Raw genomic sequence first — 17580 nt, forward strand, 5'->3', positions numbered from 1 at the left:
TTCGGTGCTGATTGTATTGTTTGTTAATAATACTCTCTGTACTACAATTGTGTGATCAAAGACAGCCTATTTATTCTACTGGCCTGGCTGAAACTAGGACTTGATACGTGCTTAATTATATATTACCCATTGTTCTCACCTCACAACCCCAACCCCGCCAGCTTGATCAAAGTCATCCAACCATTGAAAGTTCAGTTGCCCCCACCAATCAGAAAACAAGTGATGTAAATGTATGGTCTTATTTCCCCTAGCAACCCATTTCTTTGATCAACAGTTCCTTTGTAAACCTGGCCCTGTCCCCTCCATTTTGAACATATGCTTGGTTCATACTGAAGACTGACTACATGTCCCATTTTGCATATCGTTACCTAAATATATTCTCTAAATTTCTTTAGAAAGGTATCTCCAGATTTTTGTTTACACTATTTCCCTAACATATATACATATATATGGAAGAGTCTAGCATGACGACTAATCTGTAGTACACGCTCAATTTGTATCCTTCTTCCTTCCTTGCTCATTACCTATTCTTGTGACTAGAGGAGATGCAAAAGTAAGTAAATGCTTGCATGAATTTACTTATACTATTCTATTTGTCTATACATCATACAGTTCTTTCTGGATACAACTAAAGCAAAGGAAATCAATGCTTGCTGTTAATTTCATATGGTTATAAACCTACACTTACCCATGTTATTCTACTTTAGCACTAGCATAATTACTTGGCAAATTTTCTTCTCCAATGGAAGGTGCAGGGATCATTTGGAAATTCCAGAAGGATGATTATAGGGCTCTCTGAAATCACTGTGGGAAAACTACATTAGTTAAGAGCTTTAAAATACCAAGATAACATATATAGACAGAGATGAACAGACCCTATGTGTTTTAAGGATTGAAAAGGAAAGCTACCCAATCTCTAAATCGGATTCCTGGAGAGGGAAAGAAGAAAGACTGGGTTTCAAATGCTGAAATGAGCTGACTACAAACCTAGAGAGGGTATTAAACATGCGGTGCTTATTTGGGGTTGTGCTTAGCTCTAAACAAGTGGGATCATCTGCCCTCAGAAAACCTTGCTGACCTATACATTCTACTTGAACAAGATGATCATTCTAGCACCATAAGCCAATGCAACCACACCATATGACAGTGAATGAAACAGACTCTGTGTTTTGGAATGTGTTTGGGAGTCCATAGGCCTAAATAAATATTCTTAGACAATTCAGGGGAAGAGAGAGGTGTGTTCTTAGTAAGGTGTTGAAAAACAACAATCTCCCCACCCTCCACACACATCCTGAATTTGTGGGAGAAATCATTTTGATTACATATCTATAGTTATTTAATGATTATAGAGTATCACAGATTTATCCCATTATCCCCAATTCTTGATGGTACCATTATAAAGAAAAACAAAAGCAAAACTCCCCACCTCAAAACACCATTTCAGAAACCCCTTTCTTCCTCACTCTAATCACCTCCTATGACAGCTGCTCTTCATCTCTGCTGGTCCTGCACTTATATTTCTGTTCATCTCTTTTCCACTTCCATTCTTCCTTGGGACTTATCTCATTGCATATAATCCCTGACCTTGAGATTTCTGGGACCAATTTTAGGCTCCTTTGCTTTAATCACAATCCTTATTCGCCAGGCTTTTTGGCTAACTCCTTCTTTCTTCTCTGAACCTGTAATTCCTTCCCCTTCCCATCTTATCCCACCAGTACCTGTGCTGATATTTTATTTCTTTTTTCCCCCTTCATCAAAGACTGGGGATCTCCTGAAACCTGGCTACTATTTTGCTTTCCAAAAGTTCAACCAATTTGAGATGCCACAGCAATATGAGCAGTGCTGGTAAATCCATGGATATGGTATCTTGTTTTAATGTGCTTTATAAATTAAAAACACTCAAAAACCTTAAATACTTAATTACAATCACAAATTTAAAATATTAGATTTTTTTTTCTAATGATTTAAGCTCCTTGAAAAACAAAATTATACTAATTACAAGGCTAAGCAGTAAAGCTCACATTTACACTCCACAAATTGTGAGTGAAAAAGGGACATACACCTAACAAGCTCATGGGACCACAAGGCAGGCCTGACAAGCTCAGTGACCAAAAGTAACCACACAGGATGGTCTGATCAAGTTTCTAACTGAGCAGGTCATGGCAGGTAGTCATCCTAGGGCCTATAGCCTCCTAAGCAAAGGGCACTCTTTACCTTAAGTGAGCTCTGTCCATGGTTCTTAAGCATCTAGGACAGCAACCTTTGAAATGTCACAGTACTTTTCTTTTCCTACCCGTCAAAGTCACACCACAGGCATCGGACTCAAGGCCACCGGAGCATAGGACCACAGAACCCCTCACTGTTACCTTGTTCCCTGCATACTATCTCTATGTGCTGCGAATCTTAATTAACTATCCTGTACCCACCAAGGTAAAAGTGTTTTTCCATTTTGCCTTTTATCCAGTCCTGTTATAAGCTTCCTCCCATTCCCTTAATCTACCACCAGTGGATTTCATGTACCTTTTCTATGTCTTATCCTTTTATTCAAATGTATAAAATAAGCTGCAAAACTGCCATTCTCCAGAGAATCTGAGATCTTGCTCCCTGGCATATGCCATCAGTTTACCTTCAGTAAACGCATACAAATTTTCTACAGGTTTGGATGTTACTCACGTCAACAAAATACTTTTTAAATTTTTATTTCTTCTTTTTCCCTCTCCTCTACCTCCTCTGTTCCTCATGTTCCTTCTGCTCCTGCTATTTTTCTCTCATTTTATTTTATGTATTATAGGATTTCAGAAATTTTACTAGAAAGTATTTTTATACCTTTTGGGGACCCACATAAAAAAATAACTCATATATTCATAGGTTGCTTCAGCTGCCTGAAGTTGCATGATCTTATGTATGAACTAAATGATTTTTTTAAATATAGTTTATTTACTTTTCCACAGAGAGGAAGGAAGAAGGATAGAGAGCTAGAAACATCGATGAAAGAGAAACATCAACCAGCTGCCTCTTGCACAACCCCTACCGGGGATGTGCCTACAACCAAAGTACATGCCCCTGACTGGAATCGAACCTGGGACCTTTCAGTCCACAGACCGACGCTCTACCGCTGAGCCAAACCGGTTTCGGCTATACTAAATGATTCTTTATCTGGACATTGGTGGTAGTTGCTTAGTCAGATATGATACAAAGCCATACAACCGGTCATTAGGAAGACTCCCTATTTTAAAGACCTATTTGTTTAATCTTGGCTTCATAAATTCCCACTTACCACAGGTTTTACTTTTTGAAATGTGAACACTTTCCCAGTAATAATATATCTATATTTTAGTTTAATAATCAATTTTCCTGTCATTTTAATATGTTGTTCAAGAGTACAGATAAAAGAGAAATTTAAATAAATCTTAGGAATACCACATCAAAATCAGTAATACTACTTAAAATGTTCACTTATTTGGATATGAAATCTTGATTGGCACAGTTAATTCTTCTCTTTAGTTATACTTATTTTGATTAATTTATCATTTTTGTTAATATTTTTAAATTTATTATGACTATTATAAGCATACAGAAAAACAGGAAAAAGCACATTTAATTCAACTTTTAAACTCTGCAGCTTTCCTTTGGGCTTTGTCTCAAATTCTTTCATTTTCTTTATTAAGAATAATCAAATATGTTATTTTCCTGTTTTCTTTTATTTTCTAAATAAAACCTAAAAAAAATATCAATCACTTTGTTATGGCCTGAATTGTGCACCCTCCCCCCCTCAAATGCATATGTTGAAGTTTTAACATCCAGTACTGTGTTTGACTTTAAAGAAGTAATTAAAGTGCAATAGGTCATGTAAGTGGGCCCTAATCCAGTATCACTAGTGTCCTTACAAAAAAGAGGAGACTAGGACACAGACACACACAAAGGAAAGACCATGCATGGAAAAATACAGGAAGAAGAAAGCCATCTACCATCCAAGGAAAGAGATCTTGGGGGGGCGGGGGGAATCAACTCCGCTGACACCTTTATCTTGGATTTCTTTCTAGCCTTTAGGTAAAGGTAAGTGAGATGGCATATTTCTGTTGTTTGAGCCACCCACTTATTTATGACAGCCCTAGCAAACAAATACACTGTAACATTTAATAAGTCTCTGAAATTTTTCTAAAGATCGATTTTCACAGATGTAAAATGAGTATAATACTAGTCTACGCTATAGGGACGTTGTGAGAATTAATATAGTAAGCATTAAGTACTCTAGCTGTTATCCTCATGAAGGTTAAATGAATTTATTCACAAAACGCAACAAAACGCAACAATTTTTTTTCCCCAAGATTCCAACTCTGTGCTGCAAAAGAGGACGGGGGGAGAGTAGTCTGAATTGGGTTATGAGGCCCCCTGGCGGAGTGCCTCACCTCAGCCATTGAACTCACTTGGCCGGCCGTGAGTCTGTTCCAAGCTCCGCTTGAGGAGGCATCCGCCAGGCCCCTCCCGGGGGCGGGGTCCGTGGCATCTCCTGCCCATTCTGCCCTCGCGCGGAGACCCGTTCTCTGGGAACTCACCTCCCCGCAGCTCAGGGAGGGCCCTGTTAGGGCCGCTCTTGGCCCCAGTCTCAGACCTTCCCAGGGGACATGGGGTAGAGTGACGAGGTGCACTCAGCGTGTAGCCCCACCAATGAGCTTCCCTCCGCCCTGAAGAAGGGAGCCTCACACGGCGGCTATATAAGGCCCCCTGCCCTGTAGGCCTTTCACAGTTAGGGCGACTTCCCACAACACATAGCGACATGCAAATGTGGATGGGCGTGCCTCCCCGGTCCCTGCCGGCCACTTCTCTCCGGGACGCGCGCTCGCGCCGAGTGTTCCCGCCTTTTGACTCCAGCGGAGCGAATCCGGGGAGCGGGCGGATGACGTCAAGAGTGCGGCTCCATGGCGGCGCGGCGGCGGCTGAGGGGGACCAGCGGCTGCCTTCGGGCGTCAGGTTCGGAGATCATTGTTGGGGGGCGCAATGCTGGGGGGCGGGAAGTGGGGAACGGAACGGCGCCTCCTACTCTGGGCCCTCCCCCTTTCGTCGTCCCCGCTCCTGCTCTTCGCTGCCAAACTAGTTTTGATCATAAAGGTACAGGATTTCGTTTAATTATAGAATTGTGGGCCTAACAAAGTGCCAGCTCTATTGGATATCTCTCTAATGCCATCCGACCAACACAAATTTAATTGTAAGATGCATTATTGTTTTATGTAACAGTAAGAACGGAAAAACGCTTCCTGTTAAAACATGATTCATGGTTTATACGCCATTCACGGTAGGATGCGAATCTCAGAGTTGGTTGTTGATCTTTATTCTCTGTGCTACATATTCTTAAGTGCATGGTCCCGTCCAGCAGGTTCGGTATTATTGTCATCCTGTGGGTTTTGCATTTGGGGCAACTGATGGGATAGCTTCTGCAAAGTTCCACAGCTGAGAGACAGCTGGGCTCAGCGCCACACAGACTCACTCCAAAGGGCTTTACTACACGCTATCTCATTCCAACACAGGTATTTTAGTGATAGGCATTGGGGGTAACAAGTAAACAGAACCGATAAGCAAGCCTTCAGACGCATGACTCAGCCTGTGAACTCAGAGCCCCATGGCTCCCTTTTACTTTATTAATTTTTTTTTTTTTTCAAATTATTAATTTTTTTTTTAACAACTGCTAGTCAATTATTTAAGAGGTAGATTTAAGCATCGGCAGTTGTGACTCAACCTTGACACCTGGCTCAATACTGATGGCAGTATCCTGCTCAACAATCTCAGAAGGGCTGTGCAAGTCTGTGAGTCCCCTGTGGATCCTCACCTGAAACCATCCCAAATCTTAGAATTCCTCCCACACGGAATTTTTCTTGTGATTCTCAGGGTTTTGGTAGGTATCTCAACCGGTCCTTTCACCTTGAGATTCTTTCCTTGCACTTCTGATCAAGTCAGCACACTCCTTCTCCTAAGACGTTCCCTTGGGGCTGGTTATGAAGCACAGCCGCCTCTGGTTCCACGGGTGCCTTTGTGGAATCTTTAAAAGCCACGGCTGTGGTGGGGTTTCCTGACTGACTTCTTGGAGCCAATAGTGGTGATAAGGAGCAGGGTTGGGCAGGATGGTGCTCTGGTGCAGCTGCAAAGAGGCTTTTATGTTACTTTTTGATTTGGCCAGAAGAGCAATTTCAGAAGCGATTTGCTCAGACTGTAATCAACAGTTGTCATTATTTCTTTGTAACCTTACAAAACCATCCTAAACCATTCCCTTAAAAAGGCGGCGCTTTTTCAAAGTAGGATTATATTCACTGTACACTCATTCTTTGTTTTGCTTCTCTGTCTGCCCATTCTTGCCCTTAGCTTCTAAAGCATCAAATGAAACCGACAATACAGAAGACTCTCCTCCTGCCAAGAAAACTCGAAGATGCCAGAGGCAGGAGGTGAAAAAGGAACCTGTGCCTGGAGGAAAGGCTGATAAGGACCGAACAGAAGACAAGCAAGGTCAGCCTCCTATGGGAGGCCAGGGAGGACATGGGCCAGCCAGAGGGCTCTGGGAGGGGTAAATGTGGAGGGTGTTCTATTCTTTCAACTCTCATTTCTCCAAGGCACAATAACTTTCTATCTTTTGAGCTTACTATATCTTAGAACCTTCAGTTTCATGATTAAAAAAAAAAAATACATTTTATTGATTTTTTTACAGAGAGGAAGAGAGAGGGATAGAGTTAGAAATATCAATGAACTGCCTCCTGCACCCCCCTACCAGGGATGTACCCACAACCAGGGTACATGCCCTTGAATGGAATCGAACCTGGGACCCTTCAGTCTGCAGGCTGATGATCTATCCACTGAGACAAACTGGTTAGGGCCAGTTTCATGATTTGAAACAGATTGAGGCTTGGGCAGATCAGGATTGCTTGGGAAGGACAAAGTTAATTATGAAAAGTTTCTTTCTAACCAGTTTGATTCCCATACAAGTAGACATAGTACATGCCTGTCTTTCCTCAGAGTCTGTGAAGACCTTGCTGTTAAAGGGCAAAGCTCCCGTGGACCCAGAGTGCACCCTAAAGGTGGGGAAGGTGAGAGACTCCTCAACCCATTGATTTCTCAGAGAGCAGTGTTCTATTGTTATTGGGATTCTCACAGGAACATTGCTAGTCTTTATTTCACAAATCCTCACTAAAATATTACTAGTGATTCATTTTCTGCAAGGCTACATGATGGGAGTGGTGGTGTTAAGGATTAATAATCAGGTTATTAATAAATCAACCTGATTAACTTATGGAGCCGTCATCAGCTTTCCATACATCATTCTTTTTCAGTTAGAAAATTATATAATTGTTGCCGAAACCTGTTTGGCTCAATGGATAGAGCGTCGGCTTGGGGACTGAAGGGACCCGGATTCGATTCTGGTCAAGGGCATGTACCTTGGTTGCGGGCATATCCCCAGTAGGGGGTGTGCAAGAGGCAGCTGGTCGATGACTGACTCTCATCGATGTTTCTAGTTCTCTATCTCTCTCCCTTCCTCTCTGTACAAAATCAATAAAATATATTTTAAAAAAAAAAAAAAAAGAAAGAAAATTATATCATTGTCAAGGGAAAAATGAGAAACTATGCCCTGAAATGGCATGAATTACTGAGAATAGGTTTTCTTTAACTGAGAATCATTTGTATTGTATTTATGTAATTATAGAAAGGCACCATGTTTGTTGGTTTTAAAGTATGTTTTTATTGATTTTAGAGAGGGAGAAGGAGAGGGATAGAGAAAGAGAAACATCAATCAACTGCCTCCTTCATACCCCCTACCAGGGATCTACGGGGGATCGAGCATGCAACCCTGGGCATGTGCCCTGACAGGGAATTGAATAAGTGACCTCTTGGTTCATGGGTCGATGCTCAACCATTGAGCCACCCCGGTTTTTATTATAAGAATGACAGCTTATATGTGAAAGAAGATACTTTTGCATTTCTTTCCCTGGAAGATGAATGTTGGTAGTGCTGGAGAGTGACCTTTTATGCCTTATGCCTTGTGCCTTATGCCTCATTTAGGATCTCATCAAGACTATACAAATGTCAGTTTCATCTTTTCTCTCTAGGCCCATATCTACTGTGAAGGGAATGATGTGTATGATGTCATGTTAAATCAGGTAAGGAGAGAAGCCATTCTATAGGAATTTCTTCTTGACAGTTATTGATGACAGTGTTCCAATGACCAGATCATTAATTCTGGAGCCCCTTGTGTTAGGCACATACTCTTTAAAGTAGGATAAAGTCTACCTGATAGCAGAGTCCTCAATAAGAAGCAGATTTTATATATATATATATATATATATATATATATATATATATATTTCAGAGAAGAAGGAAGAGGGAAAGAGAAATAGAAACATTAATGATGAGAGAGAATTATTGACCGACTATCTCCTGCACACCCCCCACTGGGGACAGAGCCCAGAACCTCTGCATGTGCCCTTGGCCGGATTCAAACTTGGGACCCTTCAGTCCACAGGCCAATGCTCTATTCACTGAGCCAAACCAGCTAGGGCAAGCAGATTTTTTTGCAGATTTCTTGTCTTTTATTGAACCTATGAACTCTGTATTCATATCATTTTGCACATTTCCCTACAGGTTGTTGGTCTTTTTCTTACTGGCTACAAGGAACTTTATATAATATGAGACTAGTGTTTCAACTATAACAGCAATTTTCAACCTCCTTAACCTCCTTACACATAAACTAATTACTAAAATTCAGTGGCACACCAATAAATATATTTTTGTCTACCTGACAAAAGAAATAGGTATTGATTTTATTCATTCACATCGGACAGCTATTGTGTTGGCTGTTGTCATTGTTTTATTTAGCAATCAAAGGCCAGTGCCTCTGACTGAATAGTCAAGTATTACATGTTTTAAAAATTTTGGGGGACATAGTATTTGAAATATAAATTGCCAATATGTTTTCCAAATTTGTCATTTGCCTTTTGATTTTCTTTCTGGTATACCTTTTGCCCTTATTGAAGTTTACATTTTTATGTTAAATTTATGAATTTTTTCTTATTAATCTTTTCCTCTTCATTTATTTTAGTTGTTTTGAATAGATAATACATTTGCCTGGTTAAAATATATATCCTAATTATGTATCTTTATATTTGAACTTATATACCCATCATATATAATTTTAACGGCTACCTAGTAGTCCTTTGTTACTTCTTTTTTTTACATGAAATATGAGCAGATAGAAAAGATCTTATGGCTCCTTTTTGTTCTAACATCCTATGACTTTATAGCGAGAATAGGTATGAGGTAGGAAGAGGCAGACACTTAACAAAGAAGACTGCCTGGATAGCCAGGACTCAACCTTATCGTACAAACTACTATTCCTTATCCTGGACTACTCCCTCTCTTCACTCTGTGTAAGTTACTTATTATATATCTCTTTAAAGATTCTAGTCACATTCTCTCTGAACGTCTCTAGGTCATGCCAGGAACTGCTGTGGCATTGGTTTCTGCCTGTCCTCTCTCCCTTCCTAACATTGTCCTGCTCTCAGATCATTGTCAAATCACTGCAGTTGACAAAACAAACCTTAATTAAAGCTATTAAACAGTAAATTTTCTAAACAAACAAGCATAATAGTTTTGAAGCATCAAAATTATCTTCATTTGAAAAATAATTATTGAGAATGGATTGGGAGCTGAAAAACACACCTGAGATTGGGTAGAACGTTTGAGGAAGCTTCCAGGCTCCATTTTTAATTCCTAGAAATTCAAAGTTTAATGTAGAACCTAATCCTTCCTTAAACCTTCACTCTTACAGGAATCTGATTGCCTTGCCCACGCTATTCTTTTCCTTATGGCGATTACTGGCACTTCTTTCCAAAGAAGAGTCATTGGTTTATGCTTCTTCAATTTGCAAGCCTGTATTTTATGTTTCTATCTCTCTCACTCATCATAGACCAATCTCCAATTCAACAACAACAAGTACTATCTGATCCAGCTGTTAGAAGATGATGCTCAGAGGAACTTCAGTGTTTGGATGAGATGGGGCCGAGGTAATGACTTATGCATTTTCTGAGTTGTCATTCAGAAAGCCAGAAGCAACGTAGTGAGTGGCCAAGGATCCTCTAAGCTTAAATTGGTGGGAGGGAGGCTCTGTAACTTGCAGCGGGTTAAGAGTCAGATGGTGCTTTCTGTAATTAGGCAATGGCAGGCATTTTCTGTAGGAAGTTCTCATTGGAAAAACTACGAGCAGCCTGTTGGGAGACAGAACTCTCATAATGCTGTTTATGAACTATGGCAGTTAGTAGAAGGCAACTAATAACAACAAGATATATTCCCTAAGCCCTTTCACTTTTTCCTGTCCATTTGTTAGAAGTTAACCAGACTCTAGAGAACTGGCTTGTTACTATTAGATAACTCTTCTTGGGTTAGGTACCAAACTTATATGTGGCATTTACTTTGCAGTTGGGAAAACGGGGCAGAACAACTTGGTGGCTTGTTCAGGGGACCTCAACAAGGCCAAGGAAATCTTTCAGAAGAAGTGAGTACAAAGAAATGAGTGTAAAAATAAGCCTTCTTCTTCTTGGATGTATCTTCCTTAAGAATTTTATAAATGTGATTTGGCCTAAATGTTAATGTCTTTCCACTATAATACACTGTGATTAGGACACCAAACTGCATCCGTAGTTAGTGATTACATCACCTGGAACCTTGAAATTGACTTAAAATAGAAGATCTAATATAATTTAGTGCATGATCAACAATTTAGGAAATTTGGGAAAAGTGGTATGAGAATATATAGCTAGAGTTTAAAAACTACTTTTCCTATGGATGGATGAAGAACTTTTCTGGAGTCTCTAAAAACGTTTCCTTCAGAGAAAGGGATTGGATAGGGATCTTTTTGTCTTAAACTTCCAATGGCTTGTGTGGTGTTCCGGAGGCTTTGGGAAGCCCATTTTTATGTATTTTTTTGTTCCCTTTATAGCCTGAACCTTACTGTTTATTCAAGGCTTTAATTTAGAAGCCAGATTTATGGAAAGTTGATGTGTAAAAGAGCTCTGTTGTGGGACATAAAGTTTAGATCCTTATTTGTAAGATTTTTCTCACCACCTTGGACTCTACAGATTCCTTGACAAAACAAAAAACAATTGGGAGGATCGTGAGAAGTTTAAGAAGGTGCCTGGAAAATATGATATGGTACAAATGGACTATACCACCAATACTCAGGTAAACTGACTGCATGTTTAGGGGGGAAACTGTTTGCTCTTAATCAGGGTGAAGTCTAACAGAATGACTTAGATCAGGCCCTAGATCAGAATGGGCCAAAGTATCCTGAGTCTTGCTATTTCCTCCCTAAGGAAAGATTACAGTTCCCTCATGAGTTACCTTCACTCATCTTTGTAATCTTCAAGGGACTATAGAATGAGGATAAATGTGCTTTTTTCTAGTCTCTATTATTGACTAAGGTGCTACAAAATCTTAGGTCTTGTTTCCAGAAGTTGAATGTTACAAATCAAGAGAGGAGTAATTAATAGTCAAATGAATAAAGCTACATTTATAGTTGTTTTCACTTCTGGTGTTGTTTGCATGGAAAATAATACAATAATTAATAAACAATAATACAAGAATAAACTTTCATATATTCACAACCATAAACCTACTTTTACCACCACCACCCCCCCACCCTCATACACACACCCCTATATACCACAGTACGAACAATTTAGAGAAACTGGAGTACAACCAGTTGTTGAAAACTGTCCTGGAGAAATCTTAGTCTTAAGATGAGAAGATTTAAAACAAAATAGCTGTCTTTACACATTGAATGATATTATATTGGGTTTATTTGAGGCTCATTCTGAGTGTTTACCAATGGGAAGTATAAGACTAGAAGGCAGAAGTCATATTGGGTACTCTTGAGTACCTAGGTAATAATGGTATGGGCCTGTGTTCAAATAGAGGCAGATGTTCACCTGCCAGGGATATTGTACAGCCAGTACTTGCTGAGAGCTTAAAATAGATTCTTTTAGATTTTATTATTTATATTTTGGCTATAGAATGAAGAAACAAAAAAAGAGGAATCTCTTAAATCCCCCTTGAAACCCGAGTCACAGCTAGATCTTCGTGTACAAGAGCTGATAAAGCTGATCTGTAATGTCCAGGCCATGGAAGAGATGATGATAGAAATGAAATATGATACCAAGAAAGCCCCACTGGGTAGGACTTCAGGTTCTATCCTACATTCTCTCTTCATATTTCCTAGTTCCTTTAATGGGATCTTTCATCACTATCATGATTGAAAACTTGCTGATATGAATGAAGAAAAAGATATTTGGGGTGAGGGGCTGTGTGGAGGGAGGAGGGTCTGTTTTGAAAATTGAAAGGTGAGAGTCTGTGTTGGGCAGGGCATAAGTGTAGTTGACAGGATAGTTTGGAGTCTGATCTCTTTCTGGGTCTGCAGGGAAGCTGACAGTGGCACAAATCAAGGCAGGTTACCAGTCTCTTAAGAAGATTGAGGACTGTATTCGGGCTGGCCAGCAAGGACGAGCTCTCGTGGAAGCCTGCAATGAATTCTACACCAGGATCCCACATGACTTTGGGTAAGGCCTGTGCTGTTACTTCAATTTGGTCTTCGACTCAGTCTTTAATTTCTAAGGAAATGATCATCTTGAATAGATACAGAACCAAAATGATTTTTCTCTCTCTCTCTCCGTCCCTCAAGAGAAAAACCCCATTTTCTTATATCTTTTTTTCTAAATGACCTATCTTTAGTCTGTTAATTTTTAGTCATGTGCCACAGATCAGAGACTTATTATGGGCTATATCTCTATCCTTAGACTCCGTACTCCTCCATTAATCCGGACAGAGAAAGAACTGTCAGACAAAATACAACTACTAGAGGTGAGAGATGTGTAGATTGGCAAGTATTAAATCTCTTATCCCAGGCTCTTCCTATATTGATTCTATATCTCATCTTGTCAGGCTTTGGGAGACATTGAAATTGCCATTAAACTGGTAAAGACTGAGCTGCAAAGCCCAGAACATCCACTGGACCAACACTATAAAAAACTGCATTGTGCCTTGCACCCTTTAGACCATGAAAGTTATGAGTTCAAAGTAAGAAAAATGTTTATTTATGTTCATACCTTTGAAACTTACCCTTCCCCACCCACTGTTTTCTGGCTATGTCTGGTTAAGAGCAAACTTTTGTATAGGACAGAATTTCTGTTTACTAGAAATTTGAGACGGTAGAGCTCTTTCTGACTGCCTTGTGAGACCATTTGGGAGCAGAAAGGTCTGTCGATTTATACCAGAGGCTCTGAAGTTCTCAGCTTAGTCTGGTCTATTATAGATTCCACATTGGCTGTTTCTTTCATTCTTTTTCACAGATAATTTCCCAGTACCTTCAATCTACCCATGCTCCCACACACAGTGACTATACCATGACCTTGCTGGATGTTTTTGAAGTAGAGAAGGAGGGTGAGAAAGAAGCCTTCAAAGAGGACCTTCATAACAGGTCTCAGTTTAGCTTTGGGTTTGGGAAGATATTCCCTTGCCTGAAGTGCAGCTATGGAACTAAGGGAAGGATGGCACAGAGAGCTCTTGGTTTTATGCTCAGAGCCTATGTTTGCAGGAGAGCACCAGAGACAACAACAATAATGGCTTTTCCTTAGGATGCTGCTATGGCATGGTTCCAGGCTGAGTAACTGGGTAGGAATCCTGAGCCATGGGCTTCAGATTGCCCCACCCGAGGCTCCCATCACAGGTTACATGGTAAGTAGAAATTTAACCCTAGAAGGAGGCACAAGGTAAAGGGATACAATAATTTTTTCAGTTCTAGTCCTTTTTCCCTCTAGATCAGTGGTTGGCAAACTGCGGGCCACGGTTTGCCGCTCTGTTGACCAATGAGTTTGCTGACCACTGCCCTAGATTATGATTAGTGGTGCCCTTTCCAAGAATGAACCAGCTCACTTTTTTTAATTTTAGAGAGAGGAAGAGAGAGAGAGAGAGAGACAGAAAGAGAGAGAGAGAGAGAGAGAGAGAGAGAGAGAGAGAGAGAGAGACATCGATCAGTTGCCTCCTATACATGCCACAACTGGGGATCAAACCCACAACCTGGATATGTACCCTGACTGGGAATTGAACCCGCCACCTTTTGGTGTATGAGACAACACTTCAACTGAGCCACACAGGCCAGGGCCAGGCTCACTTTTTACTATATCCCTCTTTTTTTAAATTCTAAATATATCCATCCTTTCCCCCCAGATGCAGAGATTCACCAATGCTAAGCTTGTCTGGAGCATAACTGTGAGGGGAAATGGGAAAAGGTCTCTATTGTGTTTAAGGTTATAGAAACACATGATTAGTGATGTGAGCCTCCCTTTTATTTTTTTTTATTTTTTATTTTTTTATTTATTTTTATTTTTTAAAATATATTTTATTGATTTTTTTTTGCCCCCTCCCTCCCTCCCACACATCCCCTCCCTCCCCAGAGTTTTATGTCCATTGATTGTACTTATATGCATGTATACAAGTCCTTCAGTTGATCTATTATCTCCCCCAGATCTTCCTCCCCTCCCCACTGTAATTTGACAGTCTGCCTGTTGATTTACTGTCTCTATATCTATATTTTGGTTCATCAGTTTATAATATTCTTTATTATCCACAAATGAGTGAGGTCATGTGGTGTTTCTCTTTCATTGATTGGCTTATTTCACTCAGCATGATGTTCTCCAATTCCATCCAGGTTGCTGCAAATGATGAGAATTCCTTCTTTTTTTATGGCAGCATAGTATTCCATTGTGTAGATGTACCATAGTTTTTGGATCCAATCATCTGCTGATGGGCACCTAGGCTGTTTCCAAATTCTGGCTATTGTAGATTGTGCTGCTATGAACATAGGGGTGCATATATCCTTTCTGATTGGTGTTTCTTGTTTCTTGGAATATATTCCTAGAAGTGGGATTACTGGGTCAAATGGGAGTTCCATTTTCAGTTTTTTGAGGAAACTCCACACTGTTCTCCACAGTGGTTGCACCAGTCTGCATTCCCACCAGCAGTGCATGAGGGTTCCTTTTTCTCCGCAACCTCGCCAACACTTGTCGTTTGTTGATTTGTTGATGTTGGCCATTCTGACAGGTGTGAGATGGTACCGCATTGTTGTTTTGATTTGCATCTCTCGGACAATTAGTGACTTTGAGCATGTTTTCATGTGCCTTTTGGCCTTCCTTCTGTCTTCTTTTGAAAATGTTCTATTTAGGTCCATTGCCCATTTTTTAATTGGATCATTCATCTTCCTTTTATTTAGTTGTATAAGCTATCTGTAAATGTTGGAGATTAAGCCTTTATCAGTGGTATTATTTGCAAATATGTTCTCCCACACCGTGGGCTTTCTTGTTGTTTTGTTGATGCTTTCTTTTGCTGTAAAAAATGAGCCTCCTTTTTAACACAATATGTTAAGCTGCTGACATTGGTGTTTATTTATATATTTCAGTTTGGAAAAGGAATCTACTTTGCTGACATGTCTTCCAAGAGTGCCAATTACTGCTTCGCCTCTCGCCTAAAGGATATTGGATTACTGCTCCTGTCAGAGGTAGTGCAAGAACACCTCTATGATTTCTAGTTTATTCTTCCCATTTTTCCAAAGAAAAGTTTACCACTAGTGAACTTGAGTGGGGAGCCAAGTACAATTTTTTTCCCCTATATTTTATTGATTTTTTTTTTTTTACAGAGAGGAAGAGAGAGGGATAGTTAGAAACATCGATGAGAGAGAATCATCAATCAGCTGCCTCCTGCACCACCCCCACTCGAGATGTGCCTGCAACCAAGGTACATGCCCTTGACCGGAATCGAACCCGGGACCCTTCCGTCCGCAGGTGGACACTCTATCCACTGAGCCAAACGGGTCTCGGCAGGAGCCAAGTACAATTTTTATTGCATTCAATTCCTCTGCTATAAGGGAAGAAAGAACTGATGGGCTTTTCTGTTGGCTTCAGAGCCATCCGATTTTTGGAAGGGTGTGGGCGTTCAAAGATCTCTTGCTTTGCAGGTAGCTCTTGGTCAATGTAATGAGCTACTGGAGGCCAACCCAGAGGCAGAAGGATTACTTCAGGGCAAACACAGCACCAAAGGACTGGGCAAAATGGCTCCAAGTCCTGCGAGCTTCGTCACCCTGTAAGTACTCAGAGCTTGGAGAACGAGAGAACTCCTTTTGGCTAGACAGGGCTCTACTTTCTCTGTTTCAGCTTCTGAACCAGAGGCAAATGTTGACATGCTTTCCTCTATTTGGCAGGAATGGGAGTACAGTGCCCTTAGGACCAGCACATGACACAGGAGTTCTGAATCCAGATGGTTATACCCTCAACTACAATGAATTTATTGTCTATAACCCCAACCAGGTCCGAATGCGATACCTTCTAAAGGTTAAATTTAATTTCCTGCAGCTGTGGTAACATTGATATTAAATAAACCAGAGAAGATATCTTCAAGCAAGGAAATAAACAATGTTGTACTTTTGAACTTTTTCTTATTTTATGTAATAAAAATAGTACAAATCTATCACTGGCTTCTTTGGTCTTTACTTCTACAAGCACATATTTCTTCTGATGTTAGTGTATCTTCATTTCCAGGACAGAAAGTATAATTCTTGGTATCTCACAGTCAGCTAGATGCAGGTTATTTAGGATCATGGGGTTGTTTTTTTTCTTTTTTAAATTTTTTAATGAAAGTGTAGCTGAAATACGTACAACATTATATGAATTTCAGGTGTACAACATGGTTAGTCAGCATTTATATACCTTATGAAGTGATCACCATAATAAATCTAGTAACCATCTGTCACAAAATTACGATGATATTACTGACTATATTCTTTATACTGTACATTATATCTCTGTGGGATCCTGTTCTTTCACAGCAGAATAGCTACTGCACATTGAGGAATACTAATTGAGGTTATTACTTTTTGCCATTTAATTAAATTTTTCTGCAAACTGGAATTTGTTGGTTGTTATTACAAGAAGAATAGAGGCAGCAAAAGCTGAGTTGGTCCTTTTTTCCCAATCAGGTCTTCTCACTTGCCTTTTTCCCTGTTTATCAACTGCACACCAGGTCTCCCACCACTTTGTGCTTTAGGACTCAACAGGTGTCCAGAATACAGAAACAATTCTTACAATTCAAAGATAAAGACAAATAATCCAAATAAAAACCAAGGATTTGAATGGACATTTACCCAAAGAAGAAATACAAATTCCAATAAGCACGTGAAAAGATGTTCAAAATCATTGGATATAAGGGAAATGCAAATCAAAACCACAATGAGATGCCACTTGACACCCCCTAGAGGGCTATAATAAGAAAGACCAACAATACAAGTTGGTGAAGGTGTGGATGAATTGGAACCCTCATATATTACATGAAAATGTAAGATGATGATGTTGCTTTGAAGAATAGTTTGGCAGTTCCTCAATTACCACATGACATACCAATTCCACTCCTAGGTATGTAACCAAGAAAACAAAAATGAATACACGGTGTTCCTTATGTCTTTATCCTTTGGGTGAGGGAGACCATGAGGCATGGGGAGAAATAAAG

At 40.0% G+C, this 17580-nt stretch overlaps 1 protein-coding gene across 1 annotated transcript; it reads left to right on the plus strand.

The window, feature by feature from the left end:
* The first annotated feature begins 4358 nt into the window (after window positions 1-4358).
* PARP2 (poly(ADP-ribose) polymerase 2) lies at window positions 4359-16545 on the plus strand. Its single transcript, XM_084861843.1, has 16 exons — window positions 4359-4971; window positions 6355-6495; window positions 7000-7070; window positions 8088-8138; window positions 9944-10040; window positions 10453-10528; window positions 11112-11214; window positions 12045-12204; window positions 12449-12587; window positions 12825-12888; window positions 12970-13104; window positions 13377-13504; window positions 13662-13761; window positions 15482-15580; window positions 16037-16161; window positions 16280-16545. Exons 1-16 carry the CDS (start codon window positions 4920-4922, stop codon window positions 16437-16439), a joined length of 1701 nt encoding a protein of 566 aa, XP_084717969.1. The 5' UTR covers window positions 4359-4919; the 3' UTR covers window positions 16440-16545.
* The last annotated feature ends 1035 nt before the right edge of the window (window positions 16546-17580 follow it).

The sequence above is a fragment of the Pipistrellus hanaki genome (genome assembly GCF_964339955.1).
Source record: "Pipistrellus hanaki genome assembly, chromosome: 1".
Taxonomy (NCBI): domain Eukaryota; kingdom Metazoa; phylum Chordata; class Mammalia; order Chiroptera; family Vespertilionidae; genus Pipistrellus; species Pipistrellus hanaki.